Here is a 14506-nt window from a genome sequence, read left to right as displayed (position 1 = left end):
TGGGGGGCCGCCAACACTGGCATCGGCGCCGCGGGGGGGGCCGCCAACACTGGCATCGGCGCCGCGGGGGGGGCCGCCAACACTGGCATCGGCGCCGCGGGGGGGGGCCGCCAACACTGGCATCGGCGCCGCGGGGGGGGGGCCGCCAACACTGGCATCGGCGCCGCGGGGGGGGGCCGCCAACGCTGGCATCGGCGCCGCGGGGGGGGGGGGGGCCGCCAACACTGGCATCGGCGCCGCGGGGGGGGGCCGCCAACGCTGGCATCGGCGCCGCGGGGGGGGGGGGGGGCCGCCAACACTGGCATCGGCGCCGCGGGGGGGGGGGGCCGCAACACTGGCATCGGCACCGCGGGGGGGGGGGGGGGGGGGGAGGCCGCCAACACTGGCATCGGCGCCGCGGGGGGGGGGGGGGGGGGGGGGCCGCCAACACTGGCATCGGCGCCGCGGGGGGGGGGGGGCCGCCAACACTGGCATCGGCGCCGCGGGGGGGGGGGGCCGCCGACACTGGCATCGGCGCCGCGGGGGGGGGGGGGGCCGCCGACACTGGCATCGGCGCCGCGGGGGGGGGGGGGGCCGCCAACACTGGCATCGGCGCCGCGGGGGGGGCCGCCAACACTGGCATCGGCGCCGCGGGGGGGGCCGCCAACACTGGCATCGGCGCCGCGGGGGGGGCCGCCAACACTGGCATCGGCGCCGCGGGGGGGGCCGCCAACACTGGCATCGGCGCCGCGGGGGGGGGGGGGGCCGCCAGCACTGGCATCGGCGCCGCGGGGGGGGGGGGGGCGCCAACACTGGCATCGGCGCCGCGGGGGGGGCCGCCAACACTGGCATCGGCGCCGCGGGGGGGGCGCCAACACTGGCATCGGCGCCGCGGGGGGGGCGCCAACACTGGCATCGGCGCCGCGGGGGGGGCGCCAACACTGGCATCGGCGCCGCGGGGGGGGGGCGCCAACACTGGCATCGGCGCCGCGGGGGGGGGGCCAACACTGGCATCGGCGCCGCGGGGGGGGCGCCAACACTGGCATCGGCGCCGCGGGGGGGGCCGCCAACACTGGCATCGGCGCCGCGGGGGGGGCCGCCAACACTGGCATCGGCGCCGCGGGGGGGGCCGCCAACACTGGCATCGGCGCCGCGGGGGGGGGGCCGCCAACACTGGCATCGGCGCCGCGGGGGGGGGCCAACACTGGCATCGGCGCCGCGGGGGGGGCCAACACTGGCATCGGCGCCGCGGGGGGGGGGCCAACACTGGCATCGGCGCCGCGGGGGGGGGGCAACACTGGCATCGGCGCCGCAGGGGGGGCAACACTGGCATCGGCGCCGCGGGGGGGGCAACACTGGCATCGGCGCCGCGGGGGGGGCAACACTGGCATCGGCGCCGCGGGGGAGGGGCGCCAACACTGGCATCGGCGCCGCGGGGGGGCGCCAACACTGGCATCGGCGCCGCGGGGGGGCGCCAACACTGGCATCGGCGCCGCGGGGGGCGCCAACACTGGCATCGGCACCGCGGGGGGCGCCAACACTGGCATCGGCACCGCGGGGGGCGCCAACACTGGCATCGGCACCGCGGGGGGCGCCAACACTGGCATCGGCACCGCGGGGGGCGCCAACACTGGCATCGGCACCGCGGGGGGGCGCCAACACTGGCATCGGCACCGCGGGGGGCGCCAACACTGGCATCGGCACCGCGGGGGGCGCCAACACTGGCATCGGCACCGCGGGGGGCGCCAACACTGGCATCGGCACCGCGGGGGGCGCCAACACTGGCATCAACGCCATGGGGGGCCATCAACACTGGCATCATCTACACGGGGGGGGGGGCCATCTACACCGACATCATCTACACAGGGGGCCATCAACATTGGCAGAAGTTGGGAAAGTAAAGGCTGGTCTAAGAAATGCCTGTAGTTCTGGTTCAGTGCCCCTCAATTCACCAACTGGCGAGGATAGCAGAACATTTACATTTAACAAAATGCCTGGTTTTGTCACAGATGTTCTCAAGTTGAAATTTCACAGATATGTGAAGAGGCGGTGACTCAATTAAACTAGGTGGCAGCTCCTAGTTCAGCAAGTACTAAAGGCATTCCAGAATAATAAAAATTAGACCCAGTGTAATTGTTATTGCTTTTCACGTATCACAAGGCACATCTCTCCCCTTTGGCATTGTACAACTTTCTGGCAGATTGCTCGTTTAAACAAACCATCTCTAATTACTGCATGAATTAAGTTTTGTGCTCGTAATCTGTCCTGCTCAGTAGGAGATTCAACTGGAAGGCTTGTTGGAAAGGAATGTCACATCTTATCTTTCAATTGCAATAGTATGTTTTCCCTGTCCAGTAAATAATGAGACTTCACTTGGATCCAAGATATCGGAGAACCAAATCATCTGTAACTAATTTCCTCTGCCTAGTTGTTCTGCACAAATGTGGCAACAAGGGCAGGAAAACAACAAAATCTTCCATTATGGCAGAGGGACAGGCCACACACAGCATTTCTTTTGTGGTTCTGATCTCCTGCAACACTGCTGTGCAAGATGCCTTAAAATTCATTTTTGAAAACAAAGCTTCTTCACCTCTGTATGGAGCCCATCTGCATTGAGCCCATCTGCATTGGTGTACATCATTATTCGGAGAAAGTCTGCTACGACATGGCTCACCCAAAGTGCTTGGGAGATCATCTTGTATTCACTCCAATGACTAGTCCGAAGGGTTTCAATATACGGCGCTAAGTGGCTTTTATGTTGATGTTAATATAGTGTCTTCCTCCTATTAATTGACACTGGGTCAAATGGAAGAACAGTAAGAACACTCTCAGCTCATGATTGTTCATGGGCAAGCTAAACTTGTAAAGATCCTTTAAGCCTTGCCCAATGTACTAGGCACCCAGGGGTTATAGCTCAAGTGGCAACTTAGCTCAGTGACCCACTATAGGTTTGAGCAGGTAATCTAGACTGACACTTCAGTGCAGCACTAACGGAGTGCTGCATTGTTGGAAGTGCCGTAAAACTGAGTCCCCATCCCCTTGTTCAGATGGAATTATTTGAGGAGAAATATTGGAGGTCTCCCAGTGTCCTACCCAACAATCAACACCTCCAAAAACAGATTAACTGGTTACCTCATTTGCTGTTTGTAGGACCTTGCTGTACGCAAACTGGCTGTGCCATTTGCCAAAAGTCACCACACTTTAAAGTACTTCATTGGTAGTGAAGCAATCTGGGATGTCCTGAGGATGTGACAGGCAACTGTTATAGTTTGGCCTCAGAGACCATCAACTGAAAAGTTGAATCTGTATTCAACACCTGTGGCAAAGGTGAGAGGTTGGAGACCTTAGGCAAGGATGTAGAACAATCTCAAACATACTTATGCCCAAACCAGGTAGTTTCTAGCACCAGACACTGAATTATTGAACGGAAATCTAGATCGCTGCCTTAAGAACATAAGAAATATGAGTAGGACATACGGCCCCTCGAGCCTGCTCCGTCATTCAATCAGATCATGGCTGATCTTCAACCTCAACTCCATTTTCCCGCCCGATCTCCATATCCCTTGATTCCCCTAAAGTCCAAAAAGCTATCCATCTCAGCCTTGAATATATTCAATGACTCAGCATCCACAGCCCTTTGGGGTAGGGAATTCCAAAGATTCACCAACCTATGCGTGAAGAAATTCCTCCTAATCTCAGTCTTAAATGGCCGATCCCTTATCCTGCGATTATGCCCCCTAGTTCTAGACTCTCTGGCCAGGGGAAACAATCTCTCAGCATCTACCCTGTCAAGTCCCCTCAGTCTTATATGTTTCAATGAGATCACCTCTCATTCTTCTAAACTCGAGAGTATAGGCCCATTCTAGTCAACCTCTCTTCATAGGACAACCCTCGCGTCCCAGGAATTAATCTAGTGAACCTTCGTTGCACCGCCTCTAAGGCAAGTATATCCTTCCTTAGATAAGGAGACCAAAACTGTACGTGGTACTCCAGGTGAGGTCTCACCAATGCCCTGTACAACTGTAGTAAGACTGTCTTACTCTTGTACTCCAACCCCCTTGTAATAAAGGCCAACATGCTATTTGCCTTCCTAATTGCTTGCTGTACCTGCATATTAACTTTTTGTGTTTCTTGTACGAGGACACCCAAGTCTCTCTGGACACCAACATTTAATAGTTTCTCACCATTTAAAAAATATTCTGTTTTTCTATTCTTCCTACCAAAGTGAATAACCTCACATTTCCCCACATTATACTCCATCTGCCACTCACTTAACCTGTCTATATTCCTTTGCAGTCTCTGTGTCCTCCTCGCAGCTTACTTTCCCTTAAGGAGGTTGTTTCTTTGTTTAGGGCCTCAGTGATTTAGAGATAGGTGAAAGTATATGAAAAGGTTTCTGGAATTGTGTCCCTATAAACGTTACATTTCCACCTTATAGATTCAAAAGTTCCCAGCCCCTCAAACACAGCCCGGTAGACTTCAGCATGTGTCTTTTTGGAAGCTTTTAAGAAAAAAAAACATATTTAAGATTTAAGTTAACTGGCCAATGTATCTACAATGATCACTCGAGCAGGTTGCTGTTAATGAAATATACTTAAACACTCTGGTAACTGCCATCAGGACAAATATGCGGACTCTGCATAGCTAAATGATTACATTTAACCTTTATTATTTTGTTGGTTGAGTCCTGAAGGGTTTTCAAAACTAGTTTTCCTTAAATTATATAAATACCAACTTTAAGCACTGGCTTGTTCGAACAGCTCATGGGAATTTCCCAGATTTCCTCCCCCTCCAAATTGGCCTGGGTTTTTAATCTGATTTTTCACTTCTCCCAGGAAATCACATGGCTTTTGGGTGGGGAGTGTATACATTGAGATACACAAGGTATCACAATTGTGTGGGACAGGCTGGATGGACCAGAGGGCCTTTTCCTAGCTGTCATTGTTCATATTTTCAACTTGATCACAAGAATTGCGTGTTGATTAGGAACTTTTAAGAGTTTTCCTTGGAAATTGTAAGCCAGGCAGGTCAGTAGGGGAAAATCCCTTGGCAGTAGATGCAATCCTAAAACCAAGGCTTTTATGAATCCTGCACTTCAGTGGTTGCCACGGGGACCAGTTATAAAAGGAACTACAATGACATGGGCGATACACAGTCTATCAGTGGCATGTGTCTGTGAAACATGGCAAGTGTTAAAGTTAGCCCTTTAAATTTGTTTCTCGTCACATTTTTAATCAGAGAGCAAACTCAAAAGACCCGATAATTTGGATATTTGGACCTTTCCTTAGAGGAAAGAAATCCTTGCACTACGAAGGTTTAGTCTACTTAGTTTCTGTAACCTTGCAGTATTAACACAGAGGCACTGGGAACTTATGGCAGGGGCTTAGACATGGGAATACATCTGCATCTTGTAAAAGGTTCTTTTGTATAGCACCAGTCTGCATGTATGCCAACTGTGCATTAAAGTAGCTAAAGGATCTTTCAACAGGATCCATCATCCATTGGGGTCCCAACATACAATCAGAGAAGAATCTCGCCCTCTTCATAACAATGTTGAATGAGAATCTTTCTGTTCCTCTAAAATTTAACATGAAATAAAATGGTGCCCTACATGGTATTAATGATGGATGTGACTTGAATATAGTAAAGGCCTATCACTGACCCAATGCAGTCACTATCAATATATGTAGTAATTCCAGTGTATGGTTGAGCTTAGGAATAAGTCTGATAACTCTTTCATGCTCAATGCATAATACTGAAGCCCTGAATGCCATTTTAGACAACAGGGTCTCTATTCTTTTTATGGGGAAGACAGGGGAAAGAGAAGGGGGAAAGGGTAGAAATTAACCACTGTGGATTCAGATTACCAATTGAATATATGGGTATAACCTGGTATCCAGTATCTTGGCTGGACTGTTTGGACAGCAATGTTTAGGTCAATAAGGAGCCCAATCGAACAGTGTTGATATTCTGACAGAGATCAAGCAGCATTTCAACTCAGTATTTTTCTTTTGCCAATTACTTGATATATACAATGACCCTGGCACATGTGGATGAGGAACAGGTATCCACCTCATCCTTTTAGTCTGTGGTTTTTGCTTCCTGAATTCAACTGGACAATCTGCTCAGATAGCTTAAAATGCTGAGGAGAGGGAGTGTAAATCAAGAGGATCACCTGGGACACAAGTGCTCCATAACACTGCTGCTGATGGGATTGCCTCATTCAGAGACAGATTGTAGGAAATTTCAGGCTCCTCCGGGCCTCACAAGGCTATCTTGGGCCTCCCTTGCCCCAGGGCTCTCTTCTTCTACCCCCCCCCACCTCCCCCGCAACTGCGATGATTCCTGATTCTCCATGCCCCCTCACTTAGCTTGACTGGGACCATTTCTGTAGGTCCCTGGTGGTGGCCTGACCCCCACCCCCGGATTTTCCACCGGCCAGCTTTGGGCTGAAGTCAATATTGTGAAATGCTGATGAAGCCCAGGAGTTACAATCTCCCAGGAACCATGCTCTGAGGGGGGGCATGTCATGGTCCTCCCATCCAATTACCAGCACGAGTTAAAATAGACCCCGTATCTTTATAAAGGAAGAGAACAATTCACTCATTTTTCTAGCAACTTTGTTAAGTAGTTTGAAAGTATAGGAACACACACAAAATGACACCAGGCAAAGTGTCAACAATAGTTTGTCTTTACAGGAAAATATATTTTTGCTAATGGTTTATTACATCAACTCCACACATGAAGTCGTCCACTTAAATCACTACTGGGATTGAAAGTGCCAAATTCATAAGTAGTCTGGGAGCAGAAATTTCACACAGAATTACTTCAGCCACATCACTCACCAACTGAATGGCAATCATTAGCACAGTCTTCAATGTGAATGTCCGGTCACACAGATCAAAGAGGTCCTCCAGGCTTGGTCCCAGCAGCTCCAGCACCATGGCATTATATTTACTACATGGTCCAAAGTAATAAACCTGAGGAACTCCTTCAGCTGAAAGAAAACAAAACACTAAGATCAGGCTTACCAAAAACAGAAATGGACCTTTGAGGGGGATTGTACCTCCAAATAGTCCAAACAATGCTACATTAAAGGAGGAGTTAGCAGTGAGGCTTATCCCGTTGTACAGCCAGCTTTGAAAACTCTACTCCTGAACTATCATGTATGTAAGGAATCTTACAACACCAGGTTATAGTCCAACAGTTTTATTTGAAAATCACAAGCTTTCGGAGGCTTTCTCCTTCGTCAGGTGAGTGTTCGTCACCTGACGAAGGAGAAAGCCTCCGAAAGCTTGTGATTTTCAAATAAAACTGTTGGACTATAACCTGGTGTTGTAAGATTCCTTACATTTGTCCACCCCAGTCCATCACCGGCATCTCCACATCAGACCCATCATGTAGTTAACACTCTTGTTCTGGTGTGAACTTATTCAATGTTTTTAGTTTTACGCAACATCTCTCTCCCTCCGCCCCCCTCAAACAGGATAAAGGATCTTGGAATATACTTTGATTTCTGACCCTTCCTTAAATGATTCAAGTTTGTAATGCAGAACATACAAGGGCTGAATGATGTTTAATATATATTTGGAATACCCACTGGTTTTAGTAGTAAGTCTCACAAAATCAATTTAATGACCAAAAATAACTGGGTCTTAACCTGAACTTCAATAAACAAACCTGAACATACTAAAACCCAATACTTCAAGCAGGCTCAGAAGGCAAAATCCATGTTGACAGCTTAAGCAGAGGTATCATGATTACACTACACTGAGTGAAGCAGAGTGATAACTGAATGGATTGATATAACATGGGACAGCTAAACTAGATGTCGTCCACAATATGCTGCCTTCAAATTAGTTCCAATATGGAACCAACACAGAGATGGGTCACCTTGTAACAACTTGCATCTGTGGTGCCAATTAACGTAATAACAATAATAGGGACAGGTAGGAGTGGAAGACCGAGATGGTGGAAGACAGAGTGGTAGACTGTGTTAAACATTGCAGAGGTCAACGAGGAAAGGCACCAAGAGCACAGAATTTGATGAATTAACACCGGATTTAAACAGACGGTAGATCCAGCTCACCTTGAATTGTCAGTGTGAACAAAGTAATACTCCCATGTAATTTTAACATTAAACTAATTAGTCTTCCAGGAGCATTTTATTTTTCAAACATATGCATGTTTATATGCATTATTTGGAAAGTCATCACACGATTTCATCGTATGGTCTTTGTGGGAGACACACTCGTACATTACGATTCTCGGCTAAGCTTTGGATACATTCATGGAAAGGCACATTTTCTCTCCACTCCCCCCTTATGATTCTCCCCCTTTTCTCCCGATGGCTTTGACTCTTGAAGGGGTATGTTAGCATGGATGCTGGGACCCAGTTCAAGAGGGCATTCTTCATGTGCAGGTCTAGATCGTGAGGTTCTGAAGCCAATTTGACCATAGACAGCTTCACAGCAGAGTCTCCTGTCCTCACCAAATGCTCACAATGCAAGTTTTACATTAGGGGTCGACGGTCAGCAATCAAGAGCTGGCAGATTTTTCCCCTCCTTAACCTAGAAGGACTGAAGCTAATTGTAACATTCCAACGCCTGCCCAGCTAAGATTATACAGAACACAATTGTTTATGGAATTTCTGGTCTGTATGGCTTCTGTCTTTACCCATTAGGCTGTCAGTGGAGCAGATGATGTGCACTTAAGGGTCAAGAAAATTGATTTCTTCCTGGACCATGTGCTTCAATTGGTTGGAAGAGAAAAGACAAGAGACACTTTGGGCTACAGGAAACAGTACTGTCAATTTATTTCTCCCTCCTGTATTTGCTCTGCTTTTCTATTTTGGATGGTAACTTTACTGGGAAGGCAGAGCCTCCAGGAAGTGAACCCTGACCTCTTTTTATTCCTCCATTTACAGCAGAGTAAATCATTTATTCCAATTAGCATGTGTTGTCGACACTACATATACTTGCATTTATATAATGCCTTGATCATAGAAAAAGGTCCCAAGGTGCTTCACAGATGTAATGGAAGATGTAACAGGCGTTTGATCCACAATTTCTGTAAAGAGGGCTGCCCCCCACTTCCTGTAGCTAGCAGTGAGAGTTGTTAGAATCTATGCCGCAGGGAGAAGGGCCTTCATTCTCCAGAGATTAGACCCATCAGGCAAGGCTGGGTCTGCAGGGCGAACAAGATTCATTTGGCCTCTGTGGCTGCCTGAAGCACTGGAAATCAATGATCAGGCAAAGGCTCCTCGGTTACCCCGAGCAGAGTGTAAACACCACCGTATGCGAGCATTATGAGGAAGTGGAGGGAATAACCTTTGCTGATGGTTTAGAAACTCTAGAGCAATGCCCAGCGTTAGCAACTGACAATCAGCCAGAATGACAAATGCAATCAAGAGCTTTCCACATCTGTCGCTATCTGGTGACTGGGGTCAAACTACACTAAGTGTCTAATAGGCTGTTCAGCACACTCACATTGAAAATTGAAGCCTTGGAGTGAAAGGAGTGATTCATTTCAAGTGGAGTATATTTTCAAATTAGTGTCTGCTGAACTGTTTAAGTGCGCACAGTCCTGTGCTGGTACGGTACGACGCTGAAGTGTTTTCCATGTCAGCTTTTTTTTTTAGCACCCCTGTTCATTCAGCAGGGCTGACTACAATACCAGCTGCTTATGCACGGGTAGCAGGAATTACTGATGCCGCCATTCATTAATAGCTGCAGTTGTGGTTCTGTCACATTTTAAAATATCCTACAAAACCCATTACGTTGCTGGCTCAAATGTTCATATTTAACTAAGGATGCTTAGTGTCCCATCTCGATTACAATTCCAGCTACAGTGATGTCCATTAGATTGACATGATCAATAGTCATTTGCAACCTACTTATTTTGTACCAATAGTCTTCGTTCAATGTACAGGGAACCTCCAGAGAAGGACAAAAGTCTGAAGGCATAGAAAGCTTTAGCCGCACCTGGGCCGAGGTATGGCACCAGGAAGTTCTCTGGCAAGAACTAAATGTACAAGGCAAGCGCAAAACGAGGTGTGACTAGTGCCTCATAGGAATCAGACAGGGTTCCCAAGGAGGGAATGAAGCATAATTCCCACAAGAAGCCAAGGTGGAGATGGGAGGGATGGGCGCGAGGGAGAGCTTTAAAGGCGAAGCTAAGAAGGCAGAGCGCATGGAATGGGAAGGAAGCAGAAAGAGGACACCAGGATGCACCCAGCAGGTTTACCAACAAGTCTCAAACAGAACAGGACTAGTCCAAGTAATAGGGTGCATGTTTAGCTTTAGGTTAACCAAAGAAAAAGTCTTACTGATTGAATGCAAACCAGAGCAAAACAGTAGCTGCAGCCTAGACTCCTGATGTACATTCAGACTGTGAAGTGATTAATAGCAGCTCAACCTCTCTACTGCACATTTGTTTAATATGTAACCCAAGCACAACTGCATTCAGTGTCAGTGAAGTAATTTGCGTTGCTCATGTCTCACTAGTACATGTAACAGAGTAGCTCTATTACCCGCCTAAACCTCAGGGCAATACGATAAAAGCAACTAAGCTTACATAATTGTCTTTAATTAAGTAAGGACATCAATCATACTGTAATTTTAGCTACTTCTAACTGTTAAAGTGGCTTTCATTCCATAAAGACTATTACACAGATTTACGTAAATTATTTTTTGATGCTGAACAGTAGGAAGGTGGAACTTAACCCTGAAGTTTAGCAGACACCCATCAAATTTCACTTTTGGCTTGCAATATCATCTGAACCTCTTGATAAAATTACGGCCTTATCACCCCCAAATATTCAGAATTCTATCCAATAACTGTAGCGGTTTTAAAAATGCACCAAAATGATCTGGACAAGACAAAAACGAGGATGATTGAACTGAATTATTGAGTGTTGCTCTGTATGCAGCCCTCTCCATAGCTTTGCTGCATTGCACCATCACGATGCTAAACCCAGCACCAACCTGCTGCCCGGGATTATAACCTGTGCTCGGTATACTTTGGAATGCAGCAATAACAATTTAACTGTGCATGGCGTGCTGACTTGTAGCTTCCAACCACTAACTGGAAGGTTTGGGAATGCAAACCAGTAATGGTCAAGTACATGAAACCTACATTTCAGATTCTCGGTTAATGCTGTAGGTTGGCTTTTTTGGGGAGGGGGAGGAGAAAGAGGATGTTTGGCTGTAGACAGACCTCTTCCCCCACGCCCAGGAGAAGTTAGAGCAAGATGCCAACACACACTGCCAAAAGGGAAGGTGGAGAAAACAAAGTGAAACAGCAAGTATTGATTTATAAATTGTCGAGATTGGGCATATAGTAAAATACGGTAAGTAGGCAGCCACACACTTGAAATTCAGATGCCTCCATCTGGAACATGGAAGCATGGGACATAATATTTAAAGTTTATTGCACTGTATTCAACCAGTGTGGAAAACCAAAAACACTATGACACCAATATCATTCAAATGTGGTAGATGGTGGAACAAAATACAAGAAATACAAATTAAATTAATAAAGACCACCCACATCCCACCCTTCACCAGCCCTCAGGCCACAACTGTACATGTTAGCCAACTAGTACCACTGAAGCACTTTTACTCCCTTCTTGTGTGACTATCAGAGCTCCTTATAGGCACAGATTTCCAGAACCACTAACATCCCGCAGGTGTAAACATCAAAACTAGTTCTTCACCATGCTTCCCAGCACCTCAGAATATCCCTACAGGCAAGCAAGAAGCCCAGTAAAACAGTTTGACACTACAAGTTCAGCCAAGCAGCTTTATTACAATTGCTAGAATCTAGAGAAAGAATTAAGACAGTCAGCTTGGCTTAATCAGTAGCACGCTCGCCTCTGAATCAGAATTGGGTTTAACACCACTTGAGCATATACTTCAGGCTGACACTTGAGTGAATGCTGCATTATCAGAGGTGCCATAAAACCCAGGCCTTATCCGCCTGCTTAGGTGGATGCAATAGATCCTGTGGTACTATATGAAGTGCAGGGGAGTTCTCTGGGTGTTCTGGCCAACATTTATCTCTCAACGAACACCCCCAAGAGAGATTGACTGATCATTTATTTCACTGCTGTTTCTGGGATCCTGCTGTGCACAAATTGATTGCCTAGACTGTTGACATAACAGCAGTGACTACACTTCAAAAGTAATTCCTTTGCTGTGAAATGGTGTGAAGACATGACAGGCGCAATATAAATGCAAATTCATTCTTCCGAGACACTTAGAGTTCTGTGAGGAACAAGTTCCCTATGCCATGGGTGGGAGAAAAGGAAGTACGTCTCAACATAACACTCCTATTGGAACCAATTTACTTGGTTAGAATAGGAGCAAATTCTAGGAGTCTGCTACTCCCAATGTTTGGCCCCTCCACCCTCACTTCCAACAAGTGCGAGGAGCTCACAGACATCACTACAAGTGAGACCATCCGTGCAGCTGCCACTGCTGCTGACCTCCCTTCCCCACCAAGCTAAACCACCACCCACGTTCCCTAATTTAGCCCCAAACCCATATCTCTCATTTCTGTCCCATCTCGCTCTCCGAGCACATCTCATCCACGAGACCCACCTCTTGCTCCCTTGATCCTGATCACCCACCTTTCTTTCCTGGCTCCCATGCTAGCTGACATTGCAAATGGTTCCTTCGACGCCTTTTCAAATCCATGTTATCCCACCTCTCCTCAAAAAAACTCAACCCTTATTCTTGCAAATTAGCACCCTTAACCCCAACTTCATTTTCCTCTCCAAAATCCTTGAACATATTGTCACGTCCCAAACATGAGCCGTCATAGCTCCATTTTTGAATCTCTCCAATCGGGTTCTTGACCATGCCACAATACTGGCCTCAATCCAAGTCACTAGTGACTATGACTGTCGTGCATTATCCCTCCTTGACCTCTCTGCAGCCTTTGACATGGTTGACCACACCATCTTCCTTCAATGCCCCTCTTTTGTCCAGATCAGTGGGATGGTTGGTGCCATTCTTATCTATCTGACTGTAGCCAAGGCATCATCAGCAATGGTTTCTCTTTCCACCTCCACACCATTAACTCTGCAGTCCCCCAGAATATATCCTTAGCTCCCTCCTCTTCCTCATCTACATGCTGCCCCTTGGCGATATCGTCTTGAGACAAGAGGTTAGGTTCCACGTTTCCTACATTACTTCAAAAAGTACTTCATTGGCTGTAAAGTGCTTTGGAATGTCCTGAGGTTGTGAAAGGTGCTATATAAATGCAAGTCATTCTTTCTTTCTATGCTGATAACCTACCTCTCCACCATCTCTCTCGGCCCCTCCACCCTGGTTGTCTGACATTTAGTCTTTGATGAACTGCAATTTCCTCCAGTTAAACACTGGCAGGATAGAAACCCCGTCTTCGACCCTCGCCCAAACTACGTACCCTTGCCACTGATTCCACCCCCCCGTCCCAAGCATCTGTCTCAGGCTGAATCAGACGGCTCACCACCTCAGCGACCTATTCGACTCAGTTAAGTTTCCGACCTCATACCCTTCCCATCACAAAGACGTCCATAACATCACCCACCTTCGCCCCTACCTCAGTCCATTAGCTGATGGAACGCTTATCCACGCCTAAAGACTCTGCTATTCCAATGCTCTCCTGGCCAGTCTCCACCCTCCATAAAATTCAGCTTGTCCTAGACTTTGCTGCTGTATCCTATCACACACCAAGACCCACTCACACATTACCCCTGTGCTCACTGAGCTACATTGGCTTGGAGTCCTCCAATGCCTGAAATCTGAAATTCTCACACTACTCTTTAAATCCCTCATGGCCTCACCTATCTCTAATCTAATCCAGCCCCACAACCTCTCTCTCCAACATTCCTCTGACTGGCCTCTTGTGCATTCCTCCCCCTCTGAGTTTAGGAATTACTTTTAGTTGTACAGTACTCTTTATTGGCCAAATATTAATGTATTCAGAGTCCCTTTCTCTATTTAAAGTGTACCATTTATGATGTCATTCAACAAATTGCAAATTATCTTAGAAATTCCATTTACGTCCTCTCACATAATCTGTGCGTTTCTATCAGTACAGATCAAATTGAAAGAGTTGTCACGTTGTAAGGGTGTCGTAGGAGAGACTTTTTGGGAGCGATTGACTGGGGGCGGGGGATCGGTGTCTTGTAGATTAAATCTCGGGCAAGGAAAACAAAAGGAATACTGTCTGGTTTGAAAAGTCAGTATAAAAACTCGTAACACCCAGTGTTCGCGATATGTTTCTGCATAAGTAACTGCCTTTGTTCCTGTTGACTTGTAGAACAGTTCATTTATTCAGTAATAAGGGAACATTAACGGAATAATGTAGAGCTTTGTGTGACAATATTGGCCAATACATTTGCATCTTTTTATTCAGCACATACCATGATTGTATTATTTATAACTCAACTGGGTGCCAGAATTAGCAAGTCAGCTTTTGCACTGTGCATCCTTAAGCAGAAGCACAGGACACACATCAGCAATCTAAGTTGATCAAA

General features: G+C 47.7%; 1 protein-coding gene across 4 annotated transcripts in view; it reads right to left on the bottom strand.

Moving 5' to 3' along the window:
- LOC137304706 (casein kinase I) overlaps nt 1–14506 on the bottom strand; it is a 160650-nt gene that overhangs the window by 57469 nt on the left and 88675 nt on the right. For all 4 annotated transcript variants that reach the window (XM_067973378.1, XM_067973380.1, XM_067973379.1 and 1 more), the window contains exon 5: nt 6825–6976. In XM_067973378.1, the coding sequence (XP_067829479.1) occupies nt 6825–6976 (152 nt within the window). The remainder of the gene's footprint in view (nt 1–6824; nt 6977–14506) is intronic.

This window comes from Heptranchias perlo, chromosome 38 (assembly GCF_035084215.1).
Source record: "Heptranchias perlo isolate sHepPer1 chromosome 38, sHepPer1.hap1, whole genome shotgun sequence".
Classification (NCBI taxonomy): Eukaryota; Metazoa; Chordata; class Chondrichthyes; order Hexanchiformes; family Hexanchidae; genus Heptranchias; species Heptranchias perlo.
Note: the sequence above shows the minus strand (reverse complement) of the source record. Positions and strands in the feature narration are given on the sequence as shown.